At 36.7% G+C, this 18,608-nt stretch overlaps 3 protein-coding genes across 3 annotated transcripts; 1 reads left to right on the forward strand and 2 right to left on the reverse strand.

Moving 5' to 3' along the window:
- Positions 1-1,911: 1,911 nt before the first annotated feature.
- On the forward strand, positions 1,912-6,562 carry LOC105685071 (sterol O-acyltransferase 1). Its single transcript, XM_012398892.3, has 9 exons — positions 1,912-2,410; positions 2,663-2,796; positions 3,474-3,616; positions 3,745-3,915; positions 4,010-4,158; positions 4,246-4,385; positions 4,673-4,839; positions 4,931-5,204; positions 5,449-6,562. Exons 1-9 carry the CDS (start codon positions 2,305-2,307, stop codon positions 5,881-5,883), a joined length of 1,719 nt encoding a protein of 572 aa, XP_012254315.2. The 5' UTR covers positions 1,912-2,304; the 3' UTR covers positions 5,884-6,562.
- Positions 6,516-13,828, reverse strand: LOC105685070 (mediator of RNA polymerase II transcription subunit 1). Its single transcript, XM_012398891.3, has 7 exons — positions 13,447-13,828; positions 12,889-13,031; positions 12,682-12,815; positions 12,441-12,576; positions 11,930-12,375; positions 11,615-11,846; positions 6,516-11,523 (listed from the first exon to the last, which is right to left on the reverse strand). Exons 1-7 carry the CDS (start codon positions 13,508-13,510, stop codon positions 7,738-7,740), a joined length of 4,941 nt encoding a protein of 1,646 aa, XP_012254314.2. The 5' UTR covers positions 13,511-13,828; the 3' UTR covers positions 6,516-7,737.
- Positions 13,829-13,964: 136 nt separating this feature from the next.
- LOC105685093 (heterochromatin protein 1-like) lies at positions 13,965-18,600 on the reverse strand. The gene is made up of 4 exons (XM_012398936.3): positions 18,088-18,600; positions 17,112-17,358; positions 16,533-16,956; positions 13,965-15,290 (listed from the first exon to the last, which is right to left on the reverse strand). Exons 1-4 carry the CDS (start codon positions 18,391-18,393, stop codon positions 15,263-15,265), a joined length of 1,005 nt encoding a protein of 334 aa, XP_012254359.2. The 5' UTR covers positions 18,394-18,600; the 3' UTR covers positions 13,965-15,262.
- Between the last annotated feature and the right edge of the window lie 8 nt (positions 18,601-18,608).

Here is an 18,608-nt window from a genome sequence, read left to right on the forward strand (position 1 = left end):
TACCAATCATCAGTCAACGATCAACGCTTGCGTACAAAGCTATGGTTTGAACACAAGTTTAAACACATCACACCGCAGCGGTACCTGCTAGGGCCAGCAAGGGCCAGCAATTCGTAAAATTGCATTAATGGTTCTACAGCTACATCCACATCTTTGTGGAAATACTTACAAAACTGCAATACATTTCTCTTACCAAATACATTTGTCGATATTTCGAAGGATCTGTAGCTAAACGAAGACAAATCAGCGGAAGAAGTTCGTACATTCACAATATCCGATTCAATTTTCTTTTCATTTGAATCTGAATTCGAACTTTTTTTTTACAATTTTCAATGAAGTTAGCCAAGGAGATAACAAGATGAACAGAGATATGAAGATTAATTGACAACACCTAATCCTGAGAACTCTTTTTCGTTCTGGTATCAAATACAATGTGTTATCTAGCCGATATTCTTACCGGTACTCTTTTCAGTCTGTTCTTTAAAAATATTCCAACACATAACTATTGTTGCAACCATTATCTGATGTTAAAGTGAAGTTCATTGGGTCTAATGCGTTTCAATGATTTTGAGTAGTAGATCTTTAGTAGTAGTACATATGTATGTACGAAGCATCCAATAATCGACTAAAGATAAAATGTATCAAAATAGTGTGAATGTTTAATTGCCAAAGTAATCTCACGCAATATACAGGGGTCGTTTCTCACTGACCGCGTCTTGTAATTATCATATTTTTGCTTTCATTTTAATTGCATTAAGATATGATTATATCGTCGTTAAATTTCTGCTGTCGTTTGCATGACCAAAGATTTGTCTGTATACTTGTGATGAAGTACCGCACAAGTATGCATATATACGGTGTAATTTTTTCGTCCTGATAGAATTGTACCACTTTGAACGATACTTGATTACCTAAATGCTCTTTACAATTAAATGAAATATTTTGAGCACCGTATAAAATGAAACATCTTGTACATGGATTTGAATCATTTTTTTTAATTCAATCATTGCCTTGCACGCCATTGACCTGTATTAAATTAAGTATTACTCTGTAACTCGGTTATAAAAATATTTAAGACGAAAATCCGGATTGCTCGTTTTATGTACTGATAAGTTTAAGAAATTGCATGATATATGCCAATGAGTAATGACGCCAATAATTAGTGGACTATCTAACACTTGGTGCCAATAACAATCCAGAAAAAAAAAAACATTGTACGCGAATATTACTGAATGTAAATATTTCACTACCTCAAGTGTACACTTGAGAATTTATATTTACGCATTATTGATACCAAGCAGATTAGGAAACACATGTACTTACAATCAAAAGTGATAAATGGAGGACAGAAAAACTGTCGGATATCCATGAGTCTAATGAGGATGTTAACATTCTAAGAATCTGTATCGTTACTCTTCGATGCGGTCAGCGAATACTATAATGTTTCGTCATTCGACTATCACAATCTACATTCCCACGTATGCAATACGTTTTCAAGTATTCGTATGTGTAATATCATAATTGTTCCAGGTAAAAGATGACCACTGCAGGGAAACGCGCCGATTGAAATTCCCTGCACGGCACAACAAGATATGTTTGCGGTGAACAAGCATATAATTTTCAGTCAGTGTTGCTTTTAATTTATATTAATCATGCACCCATTCTAATATTTAAGAATATATAGTGACAAAAACTCCTCCCCTTTCATCACAGGAACAGATGAATAATTTTTCCGTCCGATGATGTGTTTAGTTGAAGAACGAATTGACCATTGGCCTGATCCTACATCATTATAATCCCTTCATCAAAGGACTCGACATGTATAGACGTATGTCCTGTGATATAAATTAGACTCATTGTTAAGTTTTCTGGTAGGAGTATATCGACATGTGAGTTGGGGACAAGTATCAAGACGAGGAGGAGAAGGAGATGGACTGGAGAGTGAGTATAGGTATACTACGTAGGAGGTGAGCGGGGAATCATGAACCTAACATAATTCAATCTGAAGACTCTGAATCAGTTTAGTTTAGCTTTTGCTCCTCGATTGCACCCGCGACCAATCAGTCTCAACGCCAATGTTCCCTCTGGTTTCTCACATAATTCTGAACGTTGATCAAGTGATCTAATCTCTTCGACCCGCGTCAATCGTTCTCACACGCTATCTGAGCTCGCCGACTTGATTATTTACCTACTATCTTGGATGTCGTGAAGGGAAAAGGAGGAACTATACTTATAATGTGCTCACGTTAAATTGTTAAAAAGTTTGTTATTTGTTGTTTTTAAACCAACGGGAGATATATCGCAATGGAAACAAATGCGGCCGTTGTTAATGGGGACGAAGTTCCCTATCTGCGTAATAATTCAAAAAAAAATGCACAAATCGAAGATATTCTGCAAAACAACAATGGTGGTAAGATAATTTGACAATAATTTCCCCTCGATTTTTGTACAGGTTTATAAACCCATATAGTGTCTATATACCAGACGTAATCGCTTATGTATATAATATCCACTTATTCAATTGTATGAAGTACATAAGGCATACTTGCAATGAAATTATCTGGTTTATACCTATATATATGTTATATTTTGTTAATACTAGAGTATAGAAGATTATAAATATATAGTACGCTATTTTACGATTGTGATACTTCCTGTTTAGTGAAAGACGGTTCCCAGGAGAAATTATCGTTTGAAAATAATTCCAATACCGATCTTTCCTCGGATCGTTCGAAATCCGAAGATGAAATACTTGGCAGAAGTATGTCGATGGATAAAATACGTAACCGACTGCAGGTTGGTTTTAAATATTTAGTTATAATCGGCATCTTTCTTTTTTTCTTTTATTAATTAATTACCCCGATACCAAGCTAGAATAGGGCTTGTAGTATTTCTATGTTGAGTGTTCACATGACATTACTTGTGAGTTGTAGACAGTGTTGAATGAAACATACAGAAGACTAAAAATACTTCCATTATAGAAATGTTTTCACCTCGTATGGGGTCAACAATGATCATTAGCTAGATCGCAATTTTTTATTGTGTATTTTTTAGTGCACAGTCATTACACTTACAGCGTCGGACTTTAAACGATACATTCTCAGTCTTGAGTTCATCTGAATCAGCCTATCGTAGTTACGTTATCAGCATTTGTAGGATGTTCAATGGGCTAGAAACAAAAAAGCTAGAAAAATAAAATCACGATAGATCATGACTTAACTTGGGTTCACTCGACCCTTACTTATGTATCCTATACATCATACTACCTACATATATGTTGAAAATGTAAAAATACGAAACGAGTTTCAACCACAAGATTTTATTCACGATGTCTGATAGTTTGATACGTGTGTTCTTCGGACAAAGCGTGTTACGCTTATGCGAGAACATTTCAAAAAATAGACCGGCATGATGTGTTCATTTGCTAAAAGTAAATTTTTTATAATTAGTTTTTTTTCATTAATCATGTTTAGCAAATGGAGAAAGATCTTACAGAACAAGTCAGTCATCAAGTGAAAGAAATGATATCCGAAGTGATGGAACAATTGGAAAAAGTACAACCTGAAAAATTGATAAACGATCTATTCGATGAATCTAGTAAAACCAATAATAAGAAGTGAGTTTGGATTCTTTCTTATTATAAATATTTTCAAGTATGTATTGTTTCTTACGGTAGATATTTTTTATTCAAGTATGTAATGCAATAATTTCTATACTTGTGTATGTTTCTTTTTGATTTCATAGAAAGTCATCAAAGCCAGGTTCCCTACCGGAAAAAGAATTCTTAAGCAGAAATTCCCCACTAACCGATCTATTCAAGATCAAACATATCAGAGCAATTTATCATATATTCATTGTTATCTTTATAATTCTTTTCATCAATACTGCAGTTTACGACATCGTAGATACCGGCTCGTGAGTGAAATAATAAAGACTCTATCGATTGATGCGCATAATCTATTATCTCCATTGTTTGAATTTAATTGAAGATAATACGTTTGTCTTACAGAACTAACTTGGGAGTAAACACGATAATGATCGGTTTTGGTAAATTAAACAAAGTGTTTTGTATATGGTTGGGAATGATGCTTACATCTTTAGGAGTTTACCTCGCATTCAGTTTCTGGGCGAATCAACGCGTCCAAATATCACCAGGCTGTACGTTATGTATACGTGTAATGTTCAATATTTCTTGTTATAATTATAGATGTAATTTTTAATTCTTATTTCCTCTAATTTTTTCAGCAATGAAACTAAAAATCTGGGATTATGGATGGTTGATCAGTTTAATTGCATACCAGATTTCATTCATTGTGTTTCCAGTAAAAGCATTACTTGAAGAGGATCTACCTCCAGCTTCTAGTTTGATAATACTAATGGAACAGGTTTAGTTATCACCCATATAAATTTTGTTATTAAAAAAAATATCTTATCATGGCTACTCTTTGACCCGTCATTTTTAATTTGACGATAGTATTTATCAAACATTCTCTTTTTTCAAAATTAATACACACGTATAATATACTGTCAAATATACTGTCAGGCAATATAATCATATGCCCCACACACGTTATCGATTACAAATATGACAAATGATACGTTGATCGAAAAAAAAACGATGCAGAGACAAAAGTTGGAGAGGTTTTTGGAAATTATTTATGTTTGTCAACAGGTGCGGCTGATGATGAAGATACATGCATTCGTCAGAAGTGCCGCCCCACGTACTCTTAACTTCAAACCACACACAGAAAAAAACGGGGAAACTACCTGTCCGGAATTTTCAAAGTTCTTGTATTTTTTATTCTGTCCCACTTTAATATATCGAGATAGTTACCCGCGGTAATTTTAGATTAATTATTTTATACAATAACTGCAGTTTTTTCGCCCAAACTATTCCTAATTTCTTGTTTTTCCATCTTATGTTTTTCAGGACGAACGTAATTCGATGGCGTTTTGTTCTTTGGCACTACACGGAAGTTATTATAGTAGTTTTTGCCGTAGTGTTCTTATTTGAGAGACTTTTGATACCGGTATTCAAACAATTCGGTACGAATCCATTAGAACCTGGAACATTAGTGCTCAGCATATGCGGCACAATGATGCCCGCAATTTTGGCTTTCCTTAGTGCATTTTATTGCCTTCTTCATTCTTGGATGAACGCGTCTGCGGAACTTCTTCGATTCGCTGACAGAATGTTCTACAAGGTATTCATTGGTTTTATGTGTTTCTCTTCGAATAGACAAGATTACAAGACTTCATGTTTCATATTTTGACTGTGAGATATAAAATATTGCAGTTTTCCTTAAAAACTAAGTTAGTCGTATGGATTAATCGTGGAATGAAATCGAACAATAATTCTGAAGGGACCACGACGGTTTCGAAGGATAACTGAAATATTTTCAGTATGACAGTGTATTTTAGTCATTATGAGTAATAATAAATTTTCAGGACTGGTGGAACGCGACATCCTATAGTGTATATTTTCGAACGTGGAACATAGTGATACACGATTGGTTGTACAGTTACATCTATAAAGACATGTACGAATTGGTGACGCGAGGTAACAAGATTATCTCAACATTGACGGTATTTACGGTATCAGCGATTTTTCACGAATACATTCTAGCATTTGCATTCAGATTTTTCTACCCAGCGTTATTCGTATCCTTCGCTGGTGTAAGTTTAAGTTTCGTTTTTCTCTCACGAAAAATTGAAAAGGCAGGTGGTAACGTTTTCATATGGTTAACGCTGTGCCTAGGGGTTGGAGTCAACTTAAGTTTATATTCAATGGAATTTTATGCAAGAATTAATTGCCCAGCTCATCCAGATAAATATTTGGATTTAATAATACCTAGGAGTTGGACCTGTCACAATTTAACATAGTCATAATAAATAGAGTATATAGAATCGAGCTTTGCTTATCTAAAGTCTAGCTGTCTGTAGCTTCCTCATTGCCAGCAATATTGAAATATTCAATAAATTGATCTCTGATTGAAGATACTGTTCTCTGATTGTGATTTGATTGTTAATCAATCGGTTTCGTATACTTCAAATAATCGTTAAGAAAGTCATTGAGTTCGAAGTCAGATTAGTAATTTTTAGTTTGTGATGGTATTAATGTGGTTGCTGTTTCTTCCGTTTTAAATAGAATCATCCACAGAATGTCGTTATTTAAACGCGTAGGTATGGATTTCTCGATAATAAAAACAACGTAACAGTTTATATTTATATTCAGGAAAAGCTGTTATGTTTTACGAATAAATTAATTAAAATTCAACAATTTTCAATTCCGAATGCAATTATCCTACCTGTTTTTATGTTTCATTTATATAAAATAATATAAAGTTATAGGTGTACATGAACATAAATTAAACGAAACCCCTTTTTTAGAAGAAATAAGTCTTAACAAGAACATTTATTATCAAGTCTTACATACACTTCCTTATACTCAATGATAATACAATAGAACCTCTTTTTCTATACAAATTAATTTACGAGATACTGTATAATTCGTGATCCTTCACATGGTACAGTATTAAAATAAAAAAAAAAAAAAAAAAAATAGAAAACAATTATATAGGAGAGACACCTTTTAGAATATTACTTACAATTAAATAAGCGAGCCTACTGGTAGTACTTAAGAGAACTGAACTTCAAAAACATAACGTCCAAATGAAAATATATAACTATTAACATTACTCATGAATTTTACTGTCTTGTATTTACAAATTATGCGCAACATGAATTATTAATCATCAGTTAGGACATTAATATTTTCTATGCGATGAACCGTTAATGCAGAAATGAGCAAAAAGAAATAAATAAAGATTAAAAACTAAGTTATTATTTGCTTTTTTTCAGTACACATATAATAACAAGATATCTCTCCACATGTCGGTCAACACGAAGACTTTTTTCCTTTTTCATTTTCCTGATTATGATTATTCATATACTGTACAATTCAGCATTGCTAAATTTTATATTATAAATCATGAGGAATATGTGGCCCAATCAACCTAGTATGGTTTACATTATCACTTCACTCGTGTCATATATCTTGAAAATATTACGTTTGTACCAGTCGCTTAGATTCCCCATTAGAATACAATACCTTCTTAATCTTCGATACACAGTTAACTCCCCTATGGCAGCACTGATTACCTATAACTATAATCGTTTCGATTTGTGACTCATTACCTTAGCTACAAATTAAAAGAATTAATAAAATTCCGTCCAATCGTAATACCTGATAGATATCTGTTGCCAATTTCGATTGGAAACTATATAGTGGTAAGTAAGACATTTAGGTTTTTGAAATTGTATTGTCTGACAACCATTTGTCAAGCTACGTGAAAGGACTATTGGACGTGAAATAATCAGTTCCATATTACATCAGTACTTGATTTCTTAACGCAAGCTAAACTCTGAAATGATTGTCTACAAGGTTTATAAATTCTGTGTCCCAAATGCAGAATCCAAATATAAAAGGCAACTTTCCAAAATTAACAACTAGAAGTGCACTTTGGCCACAGATTATTTGAAAGGAGAGCGCATCATTCTTAGACATCAAAAGTATCAAAATGCACGAGTAAATTGACCGAACATATATTGTAGGAACTCAATACTCGATACATAAGTATTTTTGAAGTGCAAGATGAGGGCTCGCCTATATACATGCTTCTCGTTAATCTGAGTCAGAAAATCGTTGGAATTAAGTAGCTAAGTTTTAAGTAACCTTCATTTACCTATCCCAACAAGTGCTTCATCCATTAATTCGTCATCGGTAATACAAGGAGACGCAGAATGTGGAGAAGGTGGTACTACTCTAGGAGAAGGTGCTGGACTTTTTACAATATGAACACTTACCGATGGACTTGGGGGAAAAGTCGGAGGTGGAGGTGGTGGAGTATTCCTTCTAACAGGGGCAGCTTGAGCCATGGCTCTCTCGGGAACAGTAGTTAGCTTAGGTACTTCTTTTGGAGTAGAGAAATCAAGCAGCATTTCCGCAGCTTCTTGAGAAGAAGATGGGGGCTTGGTAGAAGTATCTACGGAGATACTCGGAGGCTTTTTCTCTTCCTTGTACTTATTTAGTGCAGCATCTGCTGGCTTAGTACTCAAATTAAGGCTTTCTGCACCACTGTTTGCCAGCGGATATGATTTTGGTGCGGATATGGGCTCTATCTTTGGTACAACTTCATCTTTGCTGGCATTTAGTGGAACGCAATTGAGGAATTGAGATGGTCTGCTGCTAGGAGCCTCCTTCGTTTCTCGAGATTCTGTATCTGCTGGCTGCATGGATAAATTAGTGGGAACGTCGGAATCGTGGGGACTGGCAGTTGGAGGTGGCATAATCAAGCTAGGGCTGCTGTTTCCGAGAGTGATTGACACTGAAGCTGTTGATAAGTTGTCTGGTTTGGATTGAACCTCTCTCCTATCATCTGGAGGCTTTGCATTAGTCAAAGAAACGGCTTGAACTTTTGTAGATTCAGATTTAGTAGATAGGCTATCTAAAAGTTTATTAACATCAGTTCTATTGTTACTAGTATCTGTTATTGTTAATTTGTCTATGGGCTTTTTTTCTACATCCGTATTAGTACGAGCAGATAACTTCGGTATTTGAAATTTTGTATCTAGTTGTTTCATAAGTCCCTCGACAACTAGTTGAGGTGGTAAATTGGGTAAATTTGTCATTGAGGCATGCGCTGCCAAGAGTTTGAATGCTCTTTCACTCTCGCTCTCTTCCCGTAGGGCAGAGGGACTAGAGGTTTTCTTGATATCAGAGCTTTTAGAACCAAATATATTTTTTTCGCCAGACTTTGGTGGCCTGGGCTTGTCTCTGTTTCGACTCAAATCAGTCGCACCAGAACTGTTCATTTTCGGAGAACCAGAGGACTTTGTAGAAATACCTTTTGTTGGTAAACCACTACTGGAGCTAGATCCAGAGGTAGACTTTTGAGCAGAAGGCACTTTTTGACTGGTAGTATTTGCTTTATTCCCACTGTTCCCAGAGCCCGAACTACTGAGTAGCTTTGGAGAAACTTGTTGCTGTGGTTTTTTAGATGCTGGACCTGAATTAACCCCTGGCTTTAAACCAGTGTGAGTTTTTGGTGACCCACTTCCCGAACTGGAGGAAGTTCCCGACGATGACTTGATATTAGGACTTGACTTGGAATCCTTTGTTCGAGTTTTGTTGATTGTGATTTTCATCCCATCGGAGCTGTGCTTAACCATGTATTCAGCTGGATTTTTGGTATCTACAGGTGTTTTGCTCCCGCTTTTACCTTCTCCAACTTTGGTGGAACTAGCACGATCTTTTTGACTTCCCTTAGACCCACCGTTTCCATCATCGGTGCAATGCTGAGCATTTTTCAGTTTATCGATGACTGCGCTAAGTGAACCTTTACGATTTCGCGCTTGCTGTTGAGCAGTAGCAGATTTTCCAATATCCGAGCCACCAGAGGGAGGCGTACTGCCCCCACTGCTTGATAGAGAAGAAGGTGTCTCAGCACTAGGATTTAAATCCAGTTGTTTTAGTTTAGTGCTAGACGATTTCATTTTGGGACTCTGGTGACCCGACCCACCAAAAGCCAGAGATGAAGGTTTTCTCTCCTTATCTCTGTTGGAGTCTTTGTTGGAAGACTTTGCTTTAGGCATGCCTTCGCTACTTTTACTTGATGGTGAATTAGCAGCAGACTTCAAAGCTGACATGCTAGGCTTTCCAGCGCTGGCTGAACTCCCATGTTTTGGCGATGAAGTGCCGTGCTTGGGGCTGACGCTCGCTGGTATCGTCGTATGTTTAGGGCTATTGTAAACAGGTGAATGTTTCGGACTTTGTATTGGTTTGTTAACAGGTTGTTTCAGGGTGGGACTGGATTTTCCAACGAGAGCTAACGGACTAGTATGCGTAGGAGATGGACTAAATTTTCTGAGCGTAGCTGCAGGTGATGAAGGTCTTGTTGTCAGGTTTGGAGGAGATTCGGTAGGTTTAATACTCACCGAAACAGGTTTCGACAAAGGGTCAGGCTTCAGCGGTAATTTGTCAGGTGGTCCCATAGGACTATCCTCTTTCTTCCTTTTCCTTTTTTTTTCAAGCTTATTTTTGTCGTCGGTCTTGTTTTTCGAACTCTTCCTGTCCCTACGCTCATCTGTTAAGTTTTTTGAAGCTGGACCAGCAATCGGAGTGATGGTGATAGAGCTAGGAAGGCTAGTTTGTGGAGACGAAGCTATAGGTATAATCTCAATGCCTGGTCGCCTTTCAAGCCCCATGCCTGTCAATACAGAATTATAATTGGACGATTGCGGAATTCCACTGCTGGAAATAGGCGTTATACTAACAGATGGTGGTACGAGATTTTTATTGTCCTCAAAAATGTTTGGGCTCTTCTTATCTTCCCGCTTTTTGGATTTTCTTTCTCGTTTCAGCAATTCTTCAACGTCTTGCAAATCGTGAACTTCCATAATTTCAGTTTCATTTTCCATATCATAGTCCGAACTCTTGTCAGTCCCTAATATATCAGCAGGGTCGAGATTAGACAAATCGAGACCGCTTGTTATACTGGCTGCCGATGTCGGTGTGGGAGTTCTCAACTCATTTGGATTGTCTCTGCTTGTGGGTGTGCCTAAGGGTGTGGAATCCGAACTAGAGCTTTCCAACAGTATTTCACCCATCTCTTCCCCTTTCCTCTTGGGGCTTCTCCAAAGTCCATCGACAGCTTTTCTTTTGCGTGCCTTTTTAGACTGTTTGTCAACAAGTGGGTTAATCAGTCCCGCTGAGTTCTTGGCTTGACCAAGAAGTGCCCCTAATTGTAGAGGATTTAACATAGCTGTGGTTGTATCGGAATTGCCGGAAAAAGACGGAAAACCGATACTATTCTCCGTTCCGGCTTCTAAAAAAGACTGCTGTGACGATTGTTGCCTACCGATACCTCCATTGCCGTTTAATCCAGGTTCTTGTTTAATCTTTACGTCACCGTTGTTGAAATCTGGCATTCCGGAGCCATTATGCCCATTCTGGTCTCTACCAGGTCCCAAATTTACGTTATAATTACCTCCGTTGCTTCCCATAGAATTTGAATTAGTAGAATTCCTACCCTCCCAAGTTTTAATCAAAGTTCTCATAGTTACCGGAATGCTCAAGCATCTTTGCAGCACTTTTCCAGCAAGTTCTGAAGAGGATTCACTGTTACTCATACTAACTCCGTAAAGTTTACACTTTAGAGAAGATATATCCGATAAGTCAAGTTCCGCAGTCGCCATTGTTTCTTCAAACGGATGTTCAAGGCTGACTGATAGATGTTGCCAAGATAAAGCACTGACTTCAAACATAACTGTATGTTCTGGATCCTGTCGTGCCATTGGTCTGACGCAACTAGCAAGTAACGAATTGAAAAGTGCTTGCTGCCGAAGATATACAAGGATTTGAGGTACGTGAGCAGGATGGGTGAATGGAATACTGCTAACCAGCACCCCTTCCATGCTCCGGTTTTCTGTCATGAAATAGCAGTGCTGCTGATCTGGCAGAGTCTGAAACCAAGTATGAACCGATATTTTATGATCAGCGCCGCATTGCGTTATGTTATGCTTGATCATATACAATGAACCATCCGGGACTCACCACAAAGAGCCCCCTGTTATTGTGACAATCCAGTTGGCCATCACTTGCATGTTGTACTACCAGACTTAGTAATGGATGTGGAGATGAGATATCCCCACATTCTAGTTCCGTCACTTTCTGAATTCTGCGTAATAATTCTAGGCACATTGGCATTTTTTTTGCCAGTTTCAAGATGAAACACGCTGGTAACATTGACGAATTTGTACCAGTTAGCGGCGCATATGATGGAGTGCTAGAATGTTTATGGAGTGATTAACAAAAAGCCAACATCATTGACCTGAAACGATTCGATATAATGTTTGAAGAAATTTTCACCTCTTTCCAGTAGGGCTTCGATTAACTGTTATAATGCTAGATGTTGGTAGTTTATGTGCAGTCGATCCTTCCATACAAACTGTGACAGAATGACCGATTTTCCGCATGATAATCGTTTCGCAGTTCAGGATATCACAACTGCGACTATCCTGATCAATCAAGTCATACGGGGATACAAAATACGTGAGTTTCATGGCATGTCCTCCTTTTCGCCTCTCCAAGATCCCAACTGGGCTTTTGTGCACGAGATTGAATGGTTCTTTCATAAACGTTTGTAGCTGAGCCAGAATTCCCAAGTCAGCTTCAAGTGATTGCAGGGCACTGAAGGCTTTACATTTCACTTTCTTTTCAGCGTTTAGCTGATAAATTGAGGCAAGCCCCTCAAGCTGAGCAGTAAAATCAACAAAATCTCCCCGAGAGAGGCAGGCAACCAGCTCTTCACAACTCTATTGAACAGAACCCATTGTTACCACACTGTCAAAATAAAATGAGGTTGTAATTAAATTCACACCTGCTGTTCGTTTTTTCCTTCATGATGAATTTTCACATCTTTAACCACACCAGTGGATTCTACTACAACTTCCAGATAAAACATATCGGAAGATATGAATAGTTCTGTACCAGTCGGCCCTGGCCTAAAGTGGAGCCTGTATATAAGCACAAAAAGCATGATGAGCACGAGGTTGAAGAAAACAAAAAAGTTACGTTACTTTAATCAAGATATAATTTTCATTGACCAAGAATATCCCTACCCTAGCTGCCTGGTTAGGCTCTCCAAACGCTCAACCATAGATTGTAGAGAAGTGACTTTTATGGAATGTTGCAAAGTATCCAGACATTTTTGTAGTTGGTTCTTTTCCACACTGTCTAGGGCAAATCGTTTATCCTGCAAATAATTTGCATACATTAAAGATTACATGATTATTTTTGGCATGATAAAGGATCCATGCTTGACCTACCAACATAGCCATGCGAAGATTCTTTGCAATTTCAACAAAGGACTTGAAAGATGAAGCTTTAGATCGAAGTTTTTCCATGAGAAGCTCCATCTGCCATTCTTTTCCCTTGTCAATCGCAGGGCTGCTGCCAGCCCCAGGGGCAGCTGGAAATATGCAATCACATTAAATTAAGCCCCGATGTTCAGCTTGAACAATGTGAGAAACGAGATCTAGCGAAATAAAACTCTAAATCCTAACAATTTTATGATAATTAAGTTGTTGGTTTGTTCAAATGAATTTAGAGCTTCAGGCTCCAGTTAGAGGTTTGGATGTAGGATGGATAAAGAGCCCCAAATTGTTGAACATACAACACGCATATATACGTGGTAAGTGGATATTTATTTATAATTGCCGTAGATGCCTAGACCCGAGGGATTGTCGCCTTTGGCGAATACATATATGAAATCTCCTTCCCCAGCGAGATATACCCGACGCGCTGTCATTACAGACAGATGCTGCTGATCAAGATAGCGGTGCAATGCATGAGAAGGTTGAAATATTTTCAATTATTATACTTACCGACACCCTTTTGATTGTTTGCTGCATCCATGTATCCTTTCCCGGATAACACGGATGCCATCATCCAGTTGAAACACCGTTTCTTTATGCACACGAGGCACGTTTTAAACACTCACATTATGACGGCAGCATCTCTCACGCAGGTTTCAACTAACATTACTCAAGACTTTCCCTCCCGCAGCAGTTTGGCGAGATAGGGTCAGTGGCTAGGGTCAGGTAGGGTGATGTCTCTAGTTCTCCAACTCCATAGTCACGAGATGGCCGCGAGCCACAAGCGGGAAAAATGGTGAACTTCATGACGCCTATGAAATAGTTTACATTGGCTCCATGTCGACGCGACGCCAAAGAGGATGCTCTTTGGTAGGGACGTCCGGCCAAATTTGAATTCAAAACAAACTAGGATAAAATTACCAATATAGTTCTGTTGACAATACACTCTCATTGTTGTCTCGTAGTGTAATGTTCTATAATATCTAGTAATACAGCGTAATATGTTAGGGATTCACAATGGATACTGATTCCTGTTCCAAAGTCTTTAATAGGTTCTATTGAGTGAGATTCACTACGCATGGAAAACCTTCATCCATATCAAACTGTACAAAACTATCCCAAATGTCTGTACACATTGATTATACATTATAATCCTTCTTACATCTTGTTACAAAATCACACCAGGGAAACCCAGGAAATAATATCAACGAAATATCAATACTTCAAATCACTAATCTACCTTGAAAAGATTTTGGCTACTAAAGTAACCACCACTACAGAAATAACAACATGATACCAACATATTAAAATATTCGATTATTTTCATTTATTGCTGGAGGTGAGAGGAAGTTACTATAAATATGCACGTATTATTCAGGTTTTCGTATCATGTAATAAATTTGTCATATATTTCTTTAATTTTTTGTTTTTTAATTTTTATACTTAACTTAATCTAATTTCTAATTACTAACTATTTATGCTCTTCTAATATTATTTATTGTTACCTGCATACATTGTAATGTGAATACCATGTATCAGCATCTATTTTATTACTCCAATTATTTTACTCACAATCAGTGTAAAATGCAATGTCTACGTCTATAAGATATTTGCAAACTTATCTTATTACTTATGCTACGCATGGTCTGTTGTGTTCAGAATTGTAATTGAAAATAATTAACGAACCTATGTTCGAACCAGAAGACAAAATTCGCCAAAAGATATACTAGATACTTTATCATGAGTAGGTATGTATGTTTAAAAACGTATATCGTTTTAAATAATACATAAATGATATCAAAGATCATATCAAATCTTATCATATCTGAAAATTTTACACACATAGCAATATTTATGAAGAATAATCGAAGAATAACAAATATTGGAACTTAATTTCTATTTCAATTCAACCTTCAAGCAAAGGCAAGCACTGCCATAATCTAAACAGGCGAATTTGCATTGAAACAAGTACGGATGCACTTGATGCAATTACTGATGATAAATACACTTTATGCTCTAGTTTCTAGAACAACATTAAATATGTGTCCTTATGATATAAAAGTGGAAACACAGAACATCATTGAAATCGATTGCAATTATTTTAGCAGCTTGTGTTTGGGAGTACTAGCCATTATTGTGCAATCTTCAAAGAAAATACTCGTTGCACTATTCATAGAGCAATAGTAGGAAATCATAATTTTTTTGTTCTCATTTCCACCAGTTACGTTTTATATCAACACTCTTTTTAAAATATTCTTAAAAAAAAACAAATCCAATGAATAGTCCTCTTATGTAATGTGAACAATGATATATCTTGTTTTGCCTTTTATTCGTCGCACTGATGGTATGTTGCACTGTAAAAAAAGGTTTGTAAAGTCTTCATTTGTATATTGTCGAACTAACAAAATTTATTAACCCTGTGCCATAGTTGTATACTTGTACTCAGAATTATTATTTTCACTTTTACTTAATGCCACTCACACTCAGATTCTTTTTATATCTAAATACAAATAAACATTAACAGATGCCATACAATTGAATTCCATCGCAGAGGGTCAATAACAATCATGTAAGCCTGTAAGTTCAACTATCCAAATTTTCTCAAAAGAATTTCATAAAGTAATATTTAAGCTATTTCAACTTCTATTCCTGAATGATTTTTGCAATCTTTAAAATCATCTAAACTTGGTAATGCCTTAAGTGAGTGAATCTTGGTATCAGATGTTTAGTAATGAAATGAATTATTCAACACAACATAAAGAAAGTTACTTCAACTGACCCACAAGTATGTGTATGCAAAGCAAAATTATGTACCAAAGAAATGCTTCACATTTATTTCGGTCTGAAAGAAAACAATACTGCAATGCAGCATGTGGAAAGCAACCAACATATAAATCCAATTCCTAACATCGTCTTTGTGAGAAGTCTAATAAGAAATTACTTCACAATAGTTTCGTTGTTATGACAAGAAGAGTAAATATATATAGACATGAACATTCATTTTTATTGTAGTGTCGATATTCAATTGGCAAGAAATTGTAAGGTCAAGCTTGTAAGAAATCGAGAATTATTTTTCATTAGTCAAGTGCTGTAAAGCTGACAAATCGAGGTGTGCAAGATATGCTTGGTGAAATCCATCAAGCCATGAACGTCGGTAAGCTCATACGGCAACGAACTCATAGAGAAAAATATTATTAAATAGACACCCATCCCGATCGAGCAGTGCAGGTTCACTTTTAGTCCGGTTGTATTTTCTAACTCAGATGACGTTGTCATGAACATTTTTGATTTCATCACTAAGCACACCAAAATGAATTATTCCCGTTCAATTTTAGAATATAGTTGTTTGATGTCAAGTAAAACTGCAAAGCTGCTTACAATAGTTTACAGTTTATGGTTAAATAAAAACAAGAAATATTAAGTAGACTTAGGTGTATTGTAGAAAATCTCCGAACTAGGCAATACTGCATAATTATGAGATAAAAAACGGAGGTTGTTAAGTTGATTATCAAATTGGTTATTATCTGGTAAATTATGGTGCAGCACCATAATAGGCCCTCGAACACATTCAAGTGATTTTAGAATATGTGACTCACCGTTGTTTGTTCACATTGCGGCGGGAAATTCTTCTCCCAGAATCGTGCGACATCAGGGTATATCTCTTCGTATGAGCAGGGTTTGTTCGTAGCTCTCGTAATTCAGTTTGTTTGGCTGCCTCTACCTTGTTCATGAATTTTGCTATCAGTTCTGGACAATTGAGATTTTCCTCTGGTTCCCAAGAGTCCTCGGTTGTACTGAAGCCCTTCCAATGTATCAAGAAATCTCGTTTTTTATTTTTCTTGTCGAAATGAACTTCAATAATTTTTTCGACCTCAAATTCTTTGGTTTCTTCTGTATCCTCTGCTTCATCCTCTGCTTCACCTATCTGCTCATTGTTTTCTTTACTCTTTTCTGAGATCTTGGATTCTTTGTCAGATGCCTTCGAGCGACCAGATTGGTTTTTTTTTATTGGAGAGGTGGCTAAAGAACAGATATTTTAGCAAACTGGTTTTTATCAAACACGTTCAAGTTAAAAACTTCAAAGCTCAGCAAGCGACACGGATAGGCAATGAGGCAAAATCATGCAATAGCTGTTAGAAATTAGAAATTTACATGAATATCCTCTGTAAACTCACGTGTTGATTGGCTTCCTGACTTAGATGTTTGGTCTTTAGTGCCTTTTTTGCGATCTTTAGATACTTTAGATATTTTGGGAGATTTGTCAGAAGTGTCATCAACTTCTGCTAAATATTCCTGTATTAACTCTAAACAGTCCAGATTGTTTTCATCTTCCCAAGTATTATCATTTTCATCATAACCCACCCACTGAACCAGGAATTGTCGGCGTCCTTTTATAGTTCGCTGACCCACAATCTTCAGAACCTATGTTTATATACAATTCCGAATAAATGTATACTTCGCCAATTGCAAATGAACTTTACAAATTTGTTAGTCAAGGATCAGAAACCCTACAACAGGATATCTGACTAGCTTCAGTTTAGCATTCACCTCGCACAAGTTGCCTTGTTTAAAGAATTGTATTAAGAATGAAGGTATACCCAAAAACAAATAGAATAATGGATCCTAAGATCAATAATAGCCAGTTCTTTCCACCACAAGATAGTACCATCAGAAGACTTGTACTTGAAGTTTGTCATGATAAAAAATTTGTAATCTGAACGCAAGGCTCAGAAATTTTTGCAGCATAGAACTGGATTATAAAATTAGAAATTGCATACAGCTATAATACTAATCGCGGTGTTTCATATTAAGATTGTGATTTATGGAAGCACTAACTTATTGATGTTTTCAGATTTAAACATTCAGTTCCAAGTACCCACAACTCTAGGTAACCATTGCTTGACAGCTGTGAACGATCCTTTAAAAAAGTTCAGCTTGATAATGAGCTAAAATCGGATTTAAGTAGTAAAGAAAAATCAATTTCAATTCCAGACTCCGATCGTCAGTGAAAGGGCTAACCACCTAGCCCCATCACACTGATTTGAAAAATGTTAGCGTTTGTTCGATGAAATTTGGTCGAGCGAAAAAAAAATTTTCACAACAAAACGTTAATGATGAGAGTAAAATACAGGCTTTTCCTACAGCGCGTACTTCGTATTCTGCGTTGTCTGATATGCTTTCAGATGTGGTTGGCTGCTGTGATTTTTTCCTTCGTTTTTTGATAGAGCTTCCATTCTCGTCATCATTTTTCGTTTCTGTCGTGACTTCGACGTCACTATCGGTTTGTTGGTGGGACCTACGGCTCCTTTTGGTTTTCTCTTGAGTCTTTGGACGCTCAAGATCGGAGGACGCTTCGTTCCCGGGGGGTTGAACGCTGACGCCATTTTCCTCGTTATTATCACCTTCGCTGCTGGTTTCAGACTTCCCCCGCTTATTTTTCGTGCTTAACTTACGCATAATACAACTTTACCACAGTCTTTGAAATTTAGCAAGCGCTTCAGATAATTGTTTGAAAAGAAAAAAAAAAAAACGACGCCACCGCGTAATATTTCTAGCAGGAAATTATAAGCCCATTCGGTACAATCGTAAACATCACGATTATAGTACGCAAAGCTGAAAGCACAATCACTCACAACGCACACAACCTCAAGTGGTACATACATCTATCACTT

This window comes from Athalia rosae, chromosome 1 (assembly GCF_917208135.1).
Source record: "Athalia rosae chromosome 1, iyAthRosa1.1, whole genome shotgun sequence".
NCBI lineage: Eukaryota > Metazoa > Arthropoda > Insecta > Hymenoptera > Athaliidae > Athalia > Athalia rosae.

What these genes read in the sequence shown, in the direction of transcription:
- LOC105685071 (XM_012398892.3), top strand. Translation starts at nt 2,305, where the DNA reads ATGGAAACAAATGCGGCCGTTGTTAATGGGGACGAAGTTCCCTATCTG. An exon ending in GACATCGTAGATACCGGCTC is followed by an intron (nt 3,916 to 4,009) that starts GTGAGTGAAATA and finishes TTTGTCTTACAG; the next exon opens with AACTAACTTGGGAGTAAACA. An exon ending in TATCGAGATAGTTACCCGCG is followed by an intron (nt 4,840 to 4,930) that starts GTAATTTTAGAT and finishes TATGTTTTTCAG; the next exon opens with GACGAACGTAATTCGATGGC.
- LOC105685070 (XM_012398891.3), bottom strand. Translation starts at nt 13,510, where the DNA reads ATGATGGCATCCGTGTTATCCGGGAAAGGATACATGGATGCAGCAAAC. An exon ending in AAGGAAAAAACGAACAGCAG is followed by an intron (nt 12,376 to 12,440) that starts GTGTGAATTTAA and finishes TCTGTTCAATAG; the next exon opens with AGTTGTGAAGAGCTGGTTGC. An exon ending in CGAAGCCCTACTGGAAAGAG is followed by an intron (nt 11,847 to 11,929) that starts GTGAAAATTTCT and finishes TAAACATTCTAG; the next exon opens with CACTCCATCATATGCGCCGC.
- LOC105685093 (XM_012398936.3), bottom strand. Translation starts at nt 18,393, where the DNA reads ATGCGTAAGTTAAGCACGAAAAATAAGCGGGGGAAGTCTGAAACCAGC. An exon ending in GTCAGGAAGCCAATCAACAC is followed by an intron (nt 16,957 to 17,111) that starts GTGAGTTTACAG and finishes TCTGTTCTTTAG; the next exon opens with CCACCTCTCCAATAAAAAAA. An exon ending in CGCAATGTGAACAAACAACG is followed by an intron (nt 15,291 to 16,532) that starts GTGAGTCACATA and finishes CTTTTTTTACAG; the next exon opens with TGCAACATACCATCAGTGCG.